General features: G+C 37.7%; 2 protein-coding genes across 3 annotated transcripts in view; one reads left to right on the top strand and one right to left on the bottom strand.

Annotated features, from left to right (window-relative positions):
• ANKRD28 (ankyrin repeat domain 28) overlaps positions 1-13,613 on the bottom strand; it is a 117,052-nt gene that overhangs the window by 68,900 nt on the left and 34,539 nt on the right. Inside the window, exons 1-2 of one of the 2 annotated variants that reach the window (XM_056483393.1) lie at positions 3,853-5,880; positions 2,668-2,751 (exon numbers count right to left, since the gene is read on the bottom strand). In XM_056483393.1, the coding sequence (XP_056339368.1) occupies positions 2,668-2,751; positions 3,853-3,969 (201 nt within the window). In that variant the 5' untranslated portion in view covers positions 3,970-5,880. Of the gene's footprint in view, positions 1-2,667; positions 2,752-3,852; positions 5,881-13,613 lie in introns of those variants that run through there. The other variant, XM_056483394.1, reaches the window with a different exon arrangement.
• The window catches only part of BTD (biotinidase), a 112,771-nt gene that overhangs the window by 86,506 nt on the left and 12,652 nt on the right, over positions 1-13,613 (top strand). The gene's annotated exons all lie outside the window — the stretch shown is intronic.

Here is a 13,613-nt window from a genome sequence, read left to right as displayed (position 1 = left end):
GGCTACACTCAATTTATTCTTTCTTCACAAAAGATTGCAACAGCAGACAGAATGCAATATATACTTTCTAAATCTAAACTGAGACTATGACTCAAGAGGCTGGTGTGGCATGAACAGAGAACAATCTTCTTCCTGAAAAAAACCCATTTGCTATTTGTGCATCATCTTACAGTCACACACAGCAACTCAAAATCTGAAAGATTCGTAAAAGTAAGGTAAATGAAGCTGGATGAAACACAAGGAAAAAATACCTACATTTGAATGTCACTGTCACAACAAAGATGTACAATAGCCCTATCTTCAGTTCACTTTTGGGCAAAATAACTCACAGAATGCTGCTGGGTCTCCAGTTACAGAGTCCAGTCCATGCACAGGGGAAGGGAGGATGGAAGGAATCTCAACTATTAGAATACAAACTGCAAAATAATTAGTTGCTCTTGAGAGAGGGAAATGTCTCTGCAGAGGCACTGGAGGGAATGACTCTGGAATTCAAATAACTGTACTGAAATACTTGGATAGCAAAGTGGAAAAAAATCCAGTGTATACACTGGTCTGATACAATCCACAATGCTCAAAACAGTTTATCCTGATCCTTCTCTTTTTTAGGAATATAAATAACTACTTCATTTTCTTCACTTTTTTCCTCCTTTTGTCCACATCAATTTGTAACACATAACTCAGGGAGCAACTCTGGATCTAGGCTTATGTAGAGATATATTACCTCCAGTCAAGGACATCTTCAACACAAAAACCAAGGAAAGGAACAAAATGCACACAGACACAGAAAAATGTTCTAGGCAGTCTATGTCATTTCTACCAGACAATGGGAGAATTTACATGCTCATTTAGTCCTAACAAACTGCACTTAAGGGATAATGTAAATCTAATATTAAATACTGCAGTAGGACTAGGATTGCCATGATAATAACCAGAGGTCATGTGTGATAAGCATCTCCCTAAGCTGTGGTTGTGAAAAAATGGCATATTTGTCCTGTGTGGACTCTAACCACACCTTGGGTGCTACTAGGCTAACACCTAGTGCACACATGTTCTATTAAAGAGAGATGTATCCACAGAAAGGAATAAAATAAAAAAAAGAATTAATATACAAATGTATAAGGCTCTAGATTTTGACAATTCTACCTACAATATAAGTACTTGGCAGTCTGAAGTGATTCTCTTTAAAGACTGCAAAAAGTTATGAACCTTCCTATTTAAGCACATCAGTTGACTTCCCATCTTTCTATTTACTTGCAAGTGTTTGACAAAACTTAAGAACAAAACCCAATATTAAACCACTCCCACATACATACTGAAATACAGCAGAGGCTTTGCTAATACATAATTTTAAAAAAAGCAGAAATATAGTAAACCTAACTTTGTTTACAAGCTCTATAGCTATGAATGCTAAACCTGACTTTAACACATGAAAGAATACAAAGTAACAACACAAACTAATTATTTTCTAAAAATCAAATGGCAGTGTGGCCAGAGCATATAGATGTAGACATGAGAAGGATACAAAACTAATGCTCTCATAACTAAAAAGAATATTAAGTCTTTTTGATACAATTTATCATAAAATCTTGCTTAAGGGCATACTAAACTCCCAAAAGAGGTAAAAAAGTCCAATCTTATCAAACAAAGTTTCAGATTTGATAGAAAATTTCTTCATATAGGGTCCTACTCAAGCTCTTCAAGACAATAGGAGGACTCCCTTACCCTGGGACTTCTCAGCCGGTATTTCTCAGCTGTAAATTCTGCAGAATGCTTTTAAATGTCAAAAGAGACATACCAAACTAAATATTTGCTTTTGGTTTACATCTCTCTGGAAGAAAGTGTAAACAATCATCATGGTCTTAAATGGGCCCCAAGGTAGCAACTACATCTTAGCCTTTGCCTTTCAGCATCACTCTTGTTCTGAGGCATCTGGAGGAGAAACAGCTATATACATTCCTGTAGCATAAGCCCTAAAAGGTTTGTGAAAATATACTGCAATAATCAAAGCAATTTCTAATCCATGTAAAGAGTTTATGCTGTATTATCTTTCATAGTGCCAAACACACATATTAGAATTTTAATAGAAATACAGTAACTGCATGCTGTTCAAATATTGAATTTCACCCAATGGAACAAACTTAGTACCATTTCAGTATAATTTTTATGTCTGCAGTGCCTGAGTTTGCAGCAATGCAAAATAAAAACCCAGTTTCTCATTCTTATTAATATAATCACTAGGCTTCCCTTTTTAAAATCCACTATTAAATGTACCTACTGAAACCCCAGACTATGTTCTTATAATTGTCTAATGTATAATATCTGCTATACTCAATTTAAAAAACAATTCAAGTCTACATAGCATCACACTCAACCAGTCTAGCTTTCTGTAAATTAGTTTGATGCAACTGCATAAACAAACTTTGCAGCTGCCCAAGCACTACAGAACTAGCATTTACAAGGAATATAAAATTAGGTCTTTACTATTCACACAAATCTGCAAAGCTATACACCTCATTCCCAGTATTAAGTGTATGTACAGGCTTTACTCAGCCTAGAATTTAAAACGTACAGCTGAAGAATTAGCAAAGTTTTAAAGAGATTAGTACAGCAGAAAGGTATAACAAACAAAATTAAAATATATTCAAAGATAATGATATTTGATTTTACCTGAAAATTAACATCTTCTTTCTTAAATATTAGTGCTCGAACTTCATCAGGATCTCCATTAAATATAGCTTGAACCAATGGTGGCTAAAATGAAGAAAAAACACATCTTAAAATAAAGCCCTATTTTAGGTTTTAATGATACGCATACAGGTTTTTGATACATAACAGAAACATAAGGAAATGACAAAAAACCCATTCCAGGCAGTAAAACAAAGAAACCAGCACCAGTACTTAGAATCAAAGAAACTGCAAGATTTAAAAACCTCAAACACATGGACATCCTCTAAGTCAATTAAATATATACGTGAAAGAAAAAAAAAAAAAGGAGCTGAGAAGACAAGCTTATAACAGCTGAAAAGAGAACGCTTTAGAACAAAATTAGGGTTGTCATTACATGCTGCAAATTCTATACAGCATAAGCAAACAATCCCCTTTTACATTAGCAAGTGACTCAAGTTACTGAAAGTCTTTCACCTGTTTAGACAGAGTGGGTAAGCAAAGTGCATCAGATAAGTATGGTAACAAATTCACACTCACACACATCTATTACTAAATATAGCAGGATTTCTTAGTAAGTAAGAAAAGCTGCTGAGGTATGCTAGCAAGATTTAAGTCACTTGAGAGAATAAAATAATTTAAAGCAATAAAAGCACAGTCCCTAGTGTTCATCATTTTCAGAAAGTGCTAACTTGAGTCTAACAGTATTACCAGGACTGTGATTTATGTTAATTTTTATTTTAGCTTAGAATTGCTCTTGTTTGATATAACTATATACTATATCAGTTCTCAAAATAAAGAATTATTATAATAGAATGATCACATCAGCTTCTAAAGTGGTACTGCATAAATGTACTAGTGAAGAGTGAGAAGTGGAGCAGGGAAAACCCATTTACTTCAAATACATTTCCCCAAGCCTTCTAAAACCCCACTGCTATTACACAAGAATCAAGACCTGTTCTTGCTGCACCATAAATAAGGTTACATGAAATAGAATAAGAAAAAGAACCCTTGCAAGAATAAATGCTGCCACTAAGTTTCAGCTTTTTCCATCTTTGTTGCATGCAGAGTTTAACACCTTGTCTTGTTTCAGTGCTGTACATATTAATCCTAATCTTAGGAATATAGCTATTGGTATTTGAGACAGCACTATAAGCAGGAAATATGCCAACAAACAGCATGCCTTACCAGCACATTTTCAGAGGGCGATGGATGTACAGATATATTTTCCTGAGGTAAACTGGAAATAAATGTGGGAGAATCATCTTCCTCCTCCTCCAAAACAACAATACAGACTCGACTCATTCGATCCGTTTGAGGAAGCAAAAGCAAACAAGAAAATGCCAGCAATGGTATTTTTGGAAGCGGACTGCAGGTATGGCAATAGTGACCATAGAGGAAACACTTTCACCTGTTTCACATGCCCTCACAAACTTGTGAATGCCACTGCTGGTGTCTTAGCATCTAGAAAGGGACATTCCAATCCCCCTTCACACTTCATTTCCCAGACTTAAACACCACGAGATGTTCAAGACGCTGCTGAAAAAAAGTTGTTCCTTATAAAAGAAAAAATCCCTAAGCATCGAAACCACAAAAACAAAACCGTGGAACAGCTGAGAAAAATATCCCAAGATCCGATTCCATTCGAACTGTGGCACACAGCTGTCCTTTCAGGAGCAAATTAGTCTTTGTTAATGTCACAACTCGCACAGCGTCCTCCTACCCCCACAGTGAAGTCATTGTTGCAGAGACGACTCCGTCCTGCAGAGGACGGAACAAGGAACAATTGCCCCGAGAGAGACGGCCGCAGCTATTCCCACTCCCGCAAGGTCAGCTTCAATCAGCCCTCACAGGCTCTCTGGGCACTGAAAATAAACGCGCCTCCCGATCATCCTGCCGTTCTACAGCTTCCTTTCCCAATGCCAAAAACAGTGCGGACAGAAAAACACATCTCGGCTCCGCAGTTGTTCAGGACCTGCTCAGAGGAAAAGAATTCTTTCCCATGCAAGAAAAGAGCTGCAACGTGCAGCCCGGCTGCAGCACAGTTACATGCGATGAGTCAGAGCGCAGGGACAATGAACTCCTTGAAGAATATTGCCGGCTGAATCCAGCAGAAGCAAAGCAGCCGGCGCTACTCCGTCAGGGACACGGGCAATGCGGAGCGTTCATCTCTCTCCAGTAGGAATGCGTAAGGCAGGAACGCTGTTAAGGAGGAATGCTTCAGCAAAACAAGCTACTGCACACAAAAGCTCAAATTACTGCCTTAGATGATCTCTGCAAAAGCAGTTCACCATTCAAGTGTTTCTTTTGATCACCATGTGAATGCAGTTCCCATGATAGTCTTCATTCAGATTGAGAGAGAGGAAAAAAAAAGGAGGAGGGGAAATCAGACTCCGTACATCTTCTCTGAGCCAACTTCTTTATCCGAACATCTGTCACTGCGCCAACCTGGTTCTCCTCTTCAGTTAGAGCTTCTGCTTATCAGGTTTTTTCCCTTGACGAATTAAGTGACACAATCAGCAGACCGCCCCGCAAAGCCCGGAGAGCAGCCGGGTGTCCGAGGCGGCAGGAGCGGCGCACCGAGCCCTGCCACGGCAGCGCTCCGAGCAGCAGCCACTGCAGCTGCCAGCCTGAAATGCCTCGTAATGCTCACATGTCACACTTAGAGACCAGCCACCGCTCCCAGGGCAACTTCCTCCGGCACCAAAAAAACCCGCCTTTTGCTTTTTTGGGGGCAGTCTTTGCAGTCTGCGCCAGTTCGGTGACTAACGCAGCTGAAAACGTAAAAATCCTATAACTGAAGAAAGAGCCACTGTTTAATATTTTCCACGAAAAGCCGCAAAGAAATGTGGTGTACTGGCTCTGCTGACTAACTACACTTCAGGCAGTAAACAATTCCAGCACTTTTAACTGCTTTCATATGGCATTGGGCAGAGCACAGTGCTCACTTAACTCATTGAAGACAACAAACACAACACATTAACCCTCTGAAAATTAAATGAAAAGTAAAATATTAAAGCAATAGCTGACTATTAAAAAGCCAGCTATTAATGACCAAACCCGTGGGTATTTTGCAATTAGTACAGAAAAACATCACCTCAACTTGAAAAAAAAATTACATCAAGTGTAATTTAAATGTAATATTATTAAAATATACCATAATAATGAAGTATAATCTGAAGCCCTACAACTTGCTGAATAAATACTTCAGCTTGAATCTGCCTAAATGGTGCTGGCTCGTGGGTGTATTATGTAAATGGCTTCTGTCAAAAGTTGCTGGATAAGCTTCAGTGTTACAGGAACAGAGGGAGGGTTTTTGCAGCAGGAAGGCAGTTCTGATGTCCTTCAGTGGCAGCTAAGAGCAGAATTTGTCAATGGTGAGCAAGTTTATAGCTCTTCAATAAAGTATTTGCACTCAGGTTTCACACAGGAACCCAGGAAGAGAGAAAGACAAGTTTAAATGGTGTGTAAATGGTTTGGTTATAAATAGACATACTGAATTCCCACCTTTGGGGGCCACAGGCAGGAAAAGCTTACATGAACTCTTTTGCAAAAATGTCTACAGTAGCTTCATTGCAACATAATAAATTGCTTAAACACGTCCTTTTCCCCCTGACACTTTATGCAGGTGAAAGTTTTCTAAGTGCAAAAGAGCACCTTGGCCAAGGTTCCCTGACCTTAAGAGTCCTGGCCTGGCAGAATATAGCACCAGATTCTGATTCATTGTGACATTTCAGACTAAAATTTCTCAAGACTAACAAATACCTTAAATATATTCTGTTCATTACATAGAATCTAGTTGTTTTGAAATCTCATACTTTTGGTCTTAATTACAAAAAAGCAATGATTTCTATACCACATTGCTTTGTTCTAGCATTTCAGACTTTTATTAAAAAGCAACAACACAGATTCACACGAGTACATATGACAACTTGTGTTCTTCTTGGCCACAGCAGAACTAGTTCTAATATACTGTGGACATCCTCAAAGCTCAGTTATTGCAACACCCTACTATCTGCTATGGAACACAACAACCACAACATACAAAATAGCTTGCCTTCTATTTGTGAAAAATGCCCTAAGGAACAGACACTGTAGCTTGTTTGCATAACAAAACATGCATTAAAAAAATAAATCAGACTTTATGTGTAAAAGCAAAATATTGAAAAAATGCATACTCAAGCTTCATGAGACACACACACACTTGCTCCATAATGGTTTTGCAGCTAAGCCCATATGTTCAGTGTAAATGAACACCTTTCAGGACTCAGTACATTTATATTGCAAGCAAATGCCAAGGGTTCCATATGCTTTCTTTGGAATTACCAACTAGACACATTGCTAGATAGAGATAATACCTAGTTCAATTCAAATTATCTGAACCTGGTCCATTTTTTTACCTTTGTAATTAATACTTCAGTTAGCTAGAAATTCAAGAGTTACCTTAAAAAGTATGCTTTTGCACTCAGTTAATTGCAAAAATTCAGAACATTTTAATTTACTTATAATTATGCTAGTGATCTTAGATATAATTGTAATACAATTAATAGAAACTCTTTCCAAAAGTTAGTTAACATATCTCACCTAACATTGTACATTTTTGAATTGTGACATTACTACAGAGAGTTAAAAGGCAGCATGTCACAGTTTGCATTACAAAGAGAACTAACACAACTGAGTCAATATTATATTGATTTCTATAGCAATCTAAACCATGTAAGTAAGCAAAAACACCCCACTCACTATAGGACTGTGTAAGTAATTGCTTCCATAACCAAAGGAAAACCCAGTTTTCCTTTCCTTTCCCAGTTTTATTTAATTTTTGCTCACAATTAACCAGCATTTCCCCCTTACATCCCCTTCAACCAAAAGCTGGGCCTTCACCTCAATGCAAACAGCATCTCTTATCACCTCTTCTTTCCACTTCAAAAAAGCCATCCAAATTATCTTCTGGTGTACAAAATGCAGCTTCTAATGTTACCTACGAGGTCTTCTAAAAACCAAAAGCTGTTTAGAATTCTACTGTGAGAAACTAAACTAAGGTTTCAATATTTCAGCAGCTTATCTAGACTAACAACTTTCTGTGTAGAAGAGTTAATAGTACCAGAGAATGAAAGCAGAGGAAATTCAAGATGATTAATTTAAGCTTCTGTTCCTGAGACTAATTTAGGAATCATAACAGAACTTTGAGAAGGTATAAAGAACATTGCATCTCAGTTTGTATTAATTAAACTTAAAATAACTGAAGACAGCAGGTCATCACCATCCATCTTCTCCAAATGTCATCTATTTCAATTAAAAAGCTTATGAAATGAGATGTAGGAAAGAAGGCTCAAAAATGGCCTAACTTTTTAAAAGAATGCCATGTCTACGGGGTTTGAGTGGTGATCTGATGACCTCCACAAGATTTGTTAGCAAAGTAAGATCTCCACACTTAATTACCAAATTTTAAGAAGTGCAGTGATGATATGCATTTTTGTGAAAATAAAGGCTTTTTCTGTTGACATGATAGCTGTAAGAAAAAAAGGCGTTGTAATTTTCAAACTATACTTGTCTTTAAGTAAATTAAGTTTTAAGAGTCTTTAATGGGTGCATATGAAGAGAATATTTTTTTATAACCTGCAGGTTAAAACACAGATGTCTGCCATCAACACTAGACAGAAAAAGACATGAACTCTGAATCACCTAAAAATAGTAACCTTTTCTATAGATCTGCCCTCTTCTCTAGGAACAAATGAGCAGAAGACAGTAGCAGCACTGCTGATGACACCAAAACCCAAACAAAGTACATTCAGTATCAAAGAATCTACTCAAATAAAGATTTCTCTCTTGCCAATCAGCATTTACCAAATTTTTTTTTCTAGGCTGAGATTAATCCAGCTGGTTTCAGGTAATGTTTTGTATGATCAAAAGGAGCTAGGAAAGGAAGAAAATTGTTCTCTCAGGTTCCAGTAAAAATGAAAAAACTTAGAAGCAAGTCATGTATCAACTCTGCAAGGCAAACACCTAATCTGTGTATTTCTTCAGAAAACAAAGATTGCTTTTAACAGCTACAGCTCTAAGTAAACAGGCATGCCCCTGTATCAGTATAAGCTGATTTTATCACATTCAGACATGGATGAGTGTTCAGCATCACTATGAATATAAGTTACAATACTTCTAGAATACTTCTCATGAGTCACTCATCTGAACTCCTCTGCTGTTTCCTCCCCACTCCTGAGGGAATGAGGTGGAGTCAGGAAAGAGAACAGTCTAATGCAAGAAATTAGTACCTTTTTTCCCAGTTTTGTTCTGTTTATTCCAGAGCATCTGCAGAATAGCTTTAACCCCTGCACTCCACAGTTCTTCTTCTAAGAACTAATAAAATTGCTCTGCTTGTACCTCGCGATACCATAGGCAATTCCTACTTTTTCTCATGCAATTATACAGGCTCTGTTAATCTAAAGAACTATTTCACATAGTCACATTTTATCTTTGAACACTAAAAATTAATAAAACCCAGTATCTGAAAAGCCATTTCAGCTGAAACTGAAACACAAACACAAAGAAGAAAAATAACCCAGCATTAATTCTAACTTTTCTCAATTGGAGCAACATAAGAAAAATTAATAATAAAAAAGTCTGTGATTTAGACATAAACTTCAGCTGTATACTTAAACACCCTGTAACATGTTAAAAATATCATCTGATCAAAGAGCAATAAAGCACCTTGAAAATGTTAAAAGTCTAACAAGCAATTTTCTGTTTAAAAATTCTCTTTTATATGTCTGATCAATACACCTGCAGACAAACTTTAGGCTGAAGGATCATACAGCCATCATAGAACAAGATTTCTGTCTGAATTCATGGTGTCAAGGTACTTTGTAGAAAATGTGTGTGCTCAGATTTATTACCTGCACCCAACAGCAGCCACCTCTCTGTCTTTTGAGAAGCAGAAGGCAGCTACTACATCCAACAGTTTTTCTAAATAACAGCCACACAAGTCTGATGGTGGTATTGTCAGTCTTGTAAAATTGACTAGAAGTCAAAGCAGCTACTGTTTCTGTGAAGAGGGACCACAAAAAGGTGCACCTATCCACATACATTGTTATGAATAGTTAAGGTACGTTTGCATCCATGAAGACAAGCAAAGATCATGACAAACTACTTTAGCTACTGTGGTGTGGATTTTGGACAGAAGACAGGTTGTCTTTTTGGGAGAAGGTAAGTGAGAGAAGACGACTTCTGTTGGAAAATGGAGAAGAAATTCTACTAAAATATCAGCTTAGTCAAAGAGAGAAGAAGGCAAAACACTTCAGCATTTGTTAAACCCACACACAAACACAAAATTATTAGCTGTACACTTAAGGTTTTTACAAGCATGACAGCTTTTAAAAATGTTTTCATAATACAAAAAGCAAAGCCCACAGCATTTTTAAAAGTATTTCCACCTGTTGGAACAGCAATGGCAGAAAAGAAACTGATAGGAGCAATTGTTCTGGCCTCCTTAGCTCCTTCCAGCTCAGATCATGTCCACGGCCAATTTTAGGTTTTGGCACTGAAAATGGCATCAATTCCAATAACCACCATGATGTCCTTCCAGGAATAATTACTGAGGGCAGCAATTTCAGCTGTGCACACCAGCTCTAAAAGCAGAGTTGACAAAAACAAACCAAGAATCAAAGGTTCAGTCTCAGCAGTCCCCGTTTGCTCTTTCACATGTCAACCACGCTCTCCCAGCACACCCAGCCCGTTGCTGGGAGGTGAGGCTGGACAGGAACGCCAAGAGCAGAGCAAAAATAACAAACCAGACACACTGGAAGACCATCCCACTGTCACAGCTGGCACTGACAGCCTGATGCTTCAGGGAACAATGCTATTACATTTCCCCAAGGAGAAGAAACAGGTAGCTTGGCTGGAGCAAATGAACAACTGCAGAATTCCTAATCATAGTTTTATATCATCTATCCCCTTGCTTTGAAAGTGTTTATACCAATACTGTATACACTCCTATAAATGAAATAAAATATGATCCTACTAAATTATATTAGGGCAGCTGGTAAAGCAACTAAGAGAATTCCCTTTGGGCCTGTGGGTGCACGCATACACTGAGAAGAATTAGCACATCTCCTTTGATCTACTTTTCTACTGATCTATAGTCATGCTCAAGATGAACAGAGGAAGTGCTGATTTAACATATTTCCTCTTTGAAAATTTCTTCCTGCAATACTGTTCCTGCAGAGAAAAAAAAGAATCAAACTCATTATTCATTACAGAAAAACTAGCCTTCATTGCAGAAGGTCAACATAACATTGCCTTATTTTTCACCATGCAATAGATTTGCTCTTCCCTCTTCAGTAGGAATTAAGGTATTTGTGAATAGCATATGGGATTCAAGGACAGACACTATAACACACAAGAGCACCACAAGTCTCTCAGAGACTGCATCCTTGAATAGAAGAAATTCCTTGGGACTTTCTAACGTATGGAATAACAGGCTTCTTCTGTCTCTGATGCACTGAAACCAATTCTCTATGTTTATATCCCAAGGAAAAGAAGCAATTCTCACCTGGCAGCTGCTTACTCAAAAAAAAACCTGAGTGTGATCTTGCATTGCTATATGGGAAAAGAACAAGTCCCAATTTCCCTGGATTTGAATGCTTTCCTGGTTGAACAAACTGCTGTTTCTCCAGCAGATGATTAGGAACAGATTACAATTGGTCTGTAGGACTTAGCTTTACCAGAGAGGCTCATTTGGCTGGATGGAGTGTATACCAATAACCTTTATCCTTTGCTCTTTTTCTAACTTTGGTTCTTTAGCTGGAAGGCTGGAAACCCCCTTAAAGGAAAGGCAGCACAATGGAAAACACCCAGATTCAGCACTGGACAGTGCTGTGTTGAGTTTGAAAATGAGGAGGTTCTCACTGGAGCCAAGAAATCTGGCATGAAGTTTATCATTTCCTCATTAAAACTCTGCTGGGCTGCCATGCTGCTGATCTGAAGAAGAAAATGGTAGTCAGATAGATTTCTAGAAATGAGAATTGCTCTGCTGCCTATGGTGAGTAACCACTCTGATTCAATCCCAATCTCCACTATATTGATGACATATAAAACCTTTCATTGCAATGTGTTTGATGAGCTTGGGATGAGAAACAAATCAGTTAGTCCTTTCCAAGTCACATCCAGGTCATCCTCTTAATACCATTCTTTAACACATATGTGCCCATTCTTTTCTTTCCTCTGTAAAATTCATTAGCTAACTTTTTTCAGCACCATTTCAGTTAACACTGGAGTATGCATATTTTTTGATGCTCTAAGTTATGTAGAAAGAACAAGGAAACCTGAAATTGGCTAAGAACATAAGAAAGTAGAGAGGAGATATGGGTGCATAAAAAACACCTCAATTTTGGAAGATAGGAACAGTAGCAGGCAGCCATATAAAAATGTAACACAAATTCTAGTGTTCTACAAGACATTCTAAACACTTGAAGTGATTCTCATGACTGAATTTTTATCCTATACCACTTAACACATTTTAGACAGAAAAGTCAAATCAGATGTGCCAGTCAGAAGAGGACGTTCAAAGTTTTATGTCACCAACCACATCAATCCTTGTGGGTAAGTTGCCATCGTTACAAAATGTTTGTTTTTATACATTTGTCAGAAGTTCCTATGGAATTCCCAAATGACCAAAATCAGCAGTGGTTGGGAGTGCTCCACCAACATTTAGGAACTTGAGTCAGAAACGCATACCACTTCCACTCAGACTATTATCTGGGAAACACTAAAAAAAATGATTCATACCATTTTGAGCCATGGAAGGGAGGAAACAAACATCATATTCAACTATTTAAATCCTTCAGTGATGACTCACATCAGTTTAGAACATTTCCAGAAGCAGTTGCTTTTTTCAAGTAACAAACAGCAGTTGCCTATTCAAAAAAATAAACAACAGTGACAGACCCGCTTTCCACAGAACCATTCAACAATTAGAGACTTAGTAAAAAGGAAGGAGTTGGGGTGTTTTGTTTTTTTTATTTTGCCCCCCTACCTCCTCCCCAAACACAAAACCCAAGAAGCTCAGTGAGTCTATCTCTTCTGGCCAAGGTCAGAAAGCTCACCAACTTCCACCTGCTAATTATGCTTATTTAAGTTTGATTTCAGCAGTATTTGCAAGAATCAGCTTTGATATGCTGCTACAGCAAACAGTTCATTACCTGTCTCATTTCAGCAATATTAGCAGGATTTTATCTTAGTCCATGGTTTGCTTGGACTCATAGTTATGTTATTTTAGCAGCAAATACTAACAAAATGTAAATCCAGTTACAGAAGCAAGAAGACATAACCAATTCAGAGTGAGAAGTAATGAACACCCTGTGAAAAACTGAGAACCAGAGCAGAGCAATGCATCCAAAGAAGTGTTAAACAGCACTCACTGGCTTCCAGTGGTTAGATGACCAAAAGGGGAAATAACATAGGTTGGACTGAGGAACAAAGATAAAACCTAAATAGGAGCAACTATACAGTACAGGCTGCTTTACCTCTACTAGAAGGGCAGCATCAGGAAGAGAACACTTCCAAATCTGACCATCTTAGGGAAGGAAAGTTCACCCAGCTTCAAATGTATGCCTGCTATTCACTCAGTCTGATAAGTAAAAGAACTAAAATGCAATATCTAGAGGAAACTATTTAGAATGACAGAGTGATAGCAGCACATATTTTCTAAGAGGACCATACAATTTCTGCTATTCAAAACAAAGTTCTGATTTTGTCAAGAAGAAAAGGACTACAAAATCTACTCCTTCAAAATACCTATTCAATACTTTTGTCACTACAGAAAATCTCCTAGTAGAAAGTTGAAGGAGTCATTAATACTGAGGGGACGAAGAGGTTGAATTATTTCACAGCTCTAAAAGAAAACAGAAAAACCATGGCCTTTAAAAGTTTCTGTTCAGATTTTCCTACTCATT

This window comes from Oenanthe melanoleuca, chromosome 2 (genome assembly GCF_029582105.1).
Source record: "Oenanthe melanoleuca isolate GR-GAL-2019-014 chromosome 2, OMel1.0, whole genome shotgun sequence".
In the NCBI taxonomy this organism is placed as follows: domain Eukaryota; kingdom Metazoa; phylum Chordata; class Aves; order Passeriformes; family Muscicapidae; genus Oenanthe; species Oenanthe melanoleuca.
Note: the sequence above shows the minus strand (reverse complement) of the source record. Positions and strands in the feature narration are given on the sequence as shown.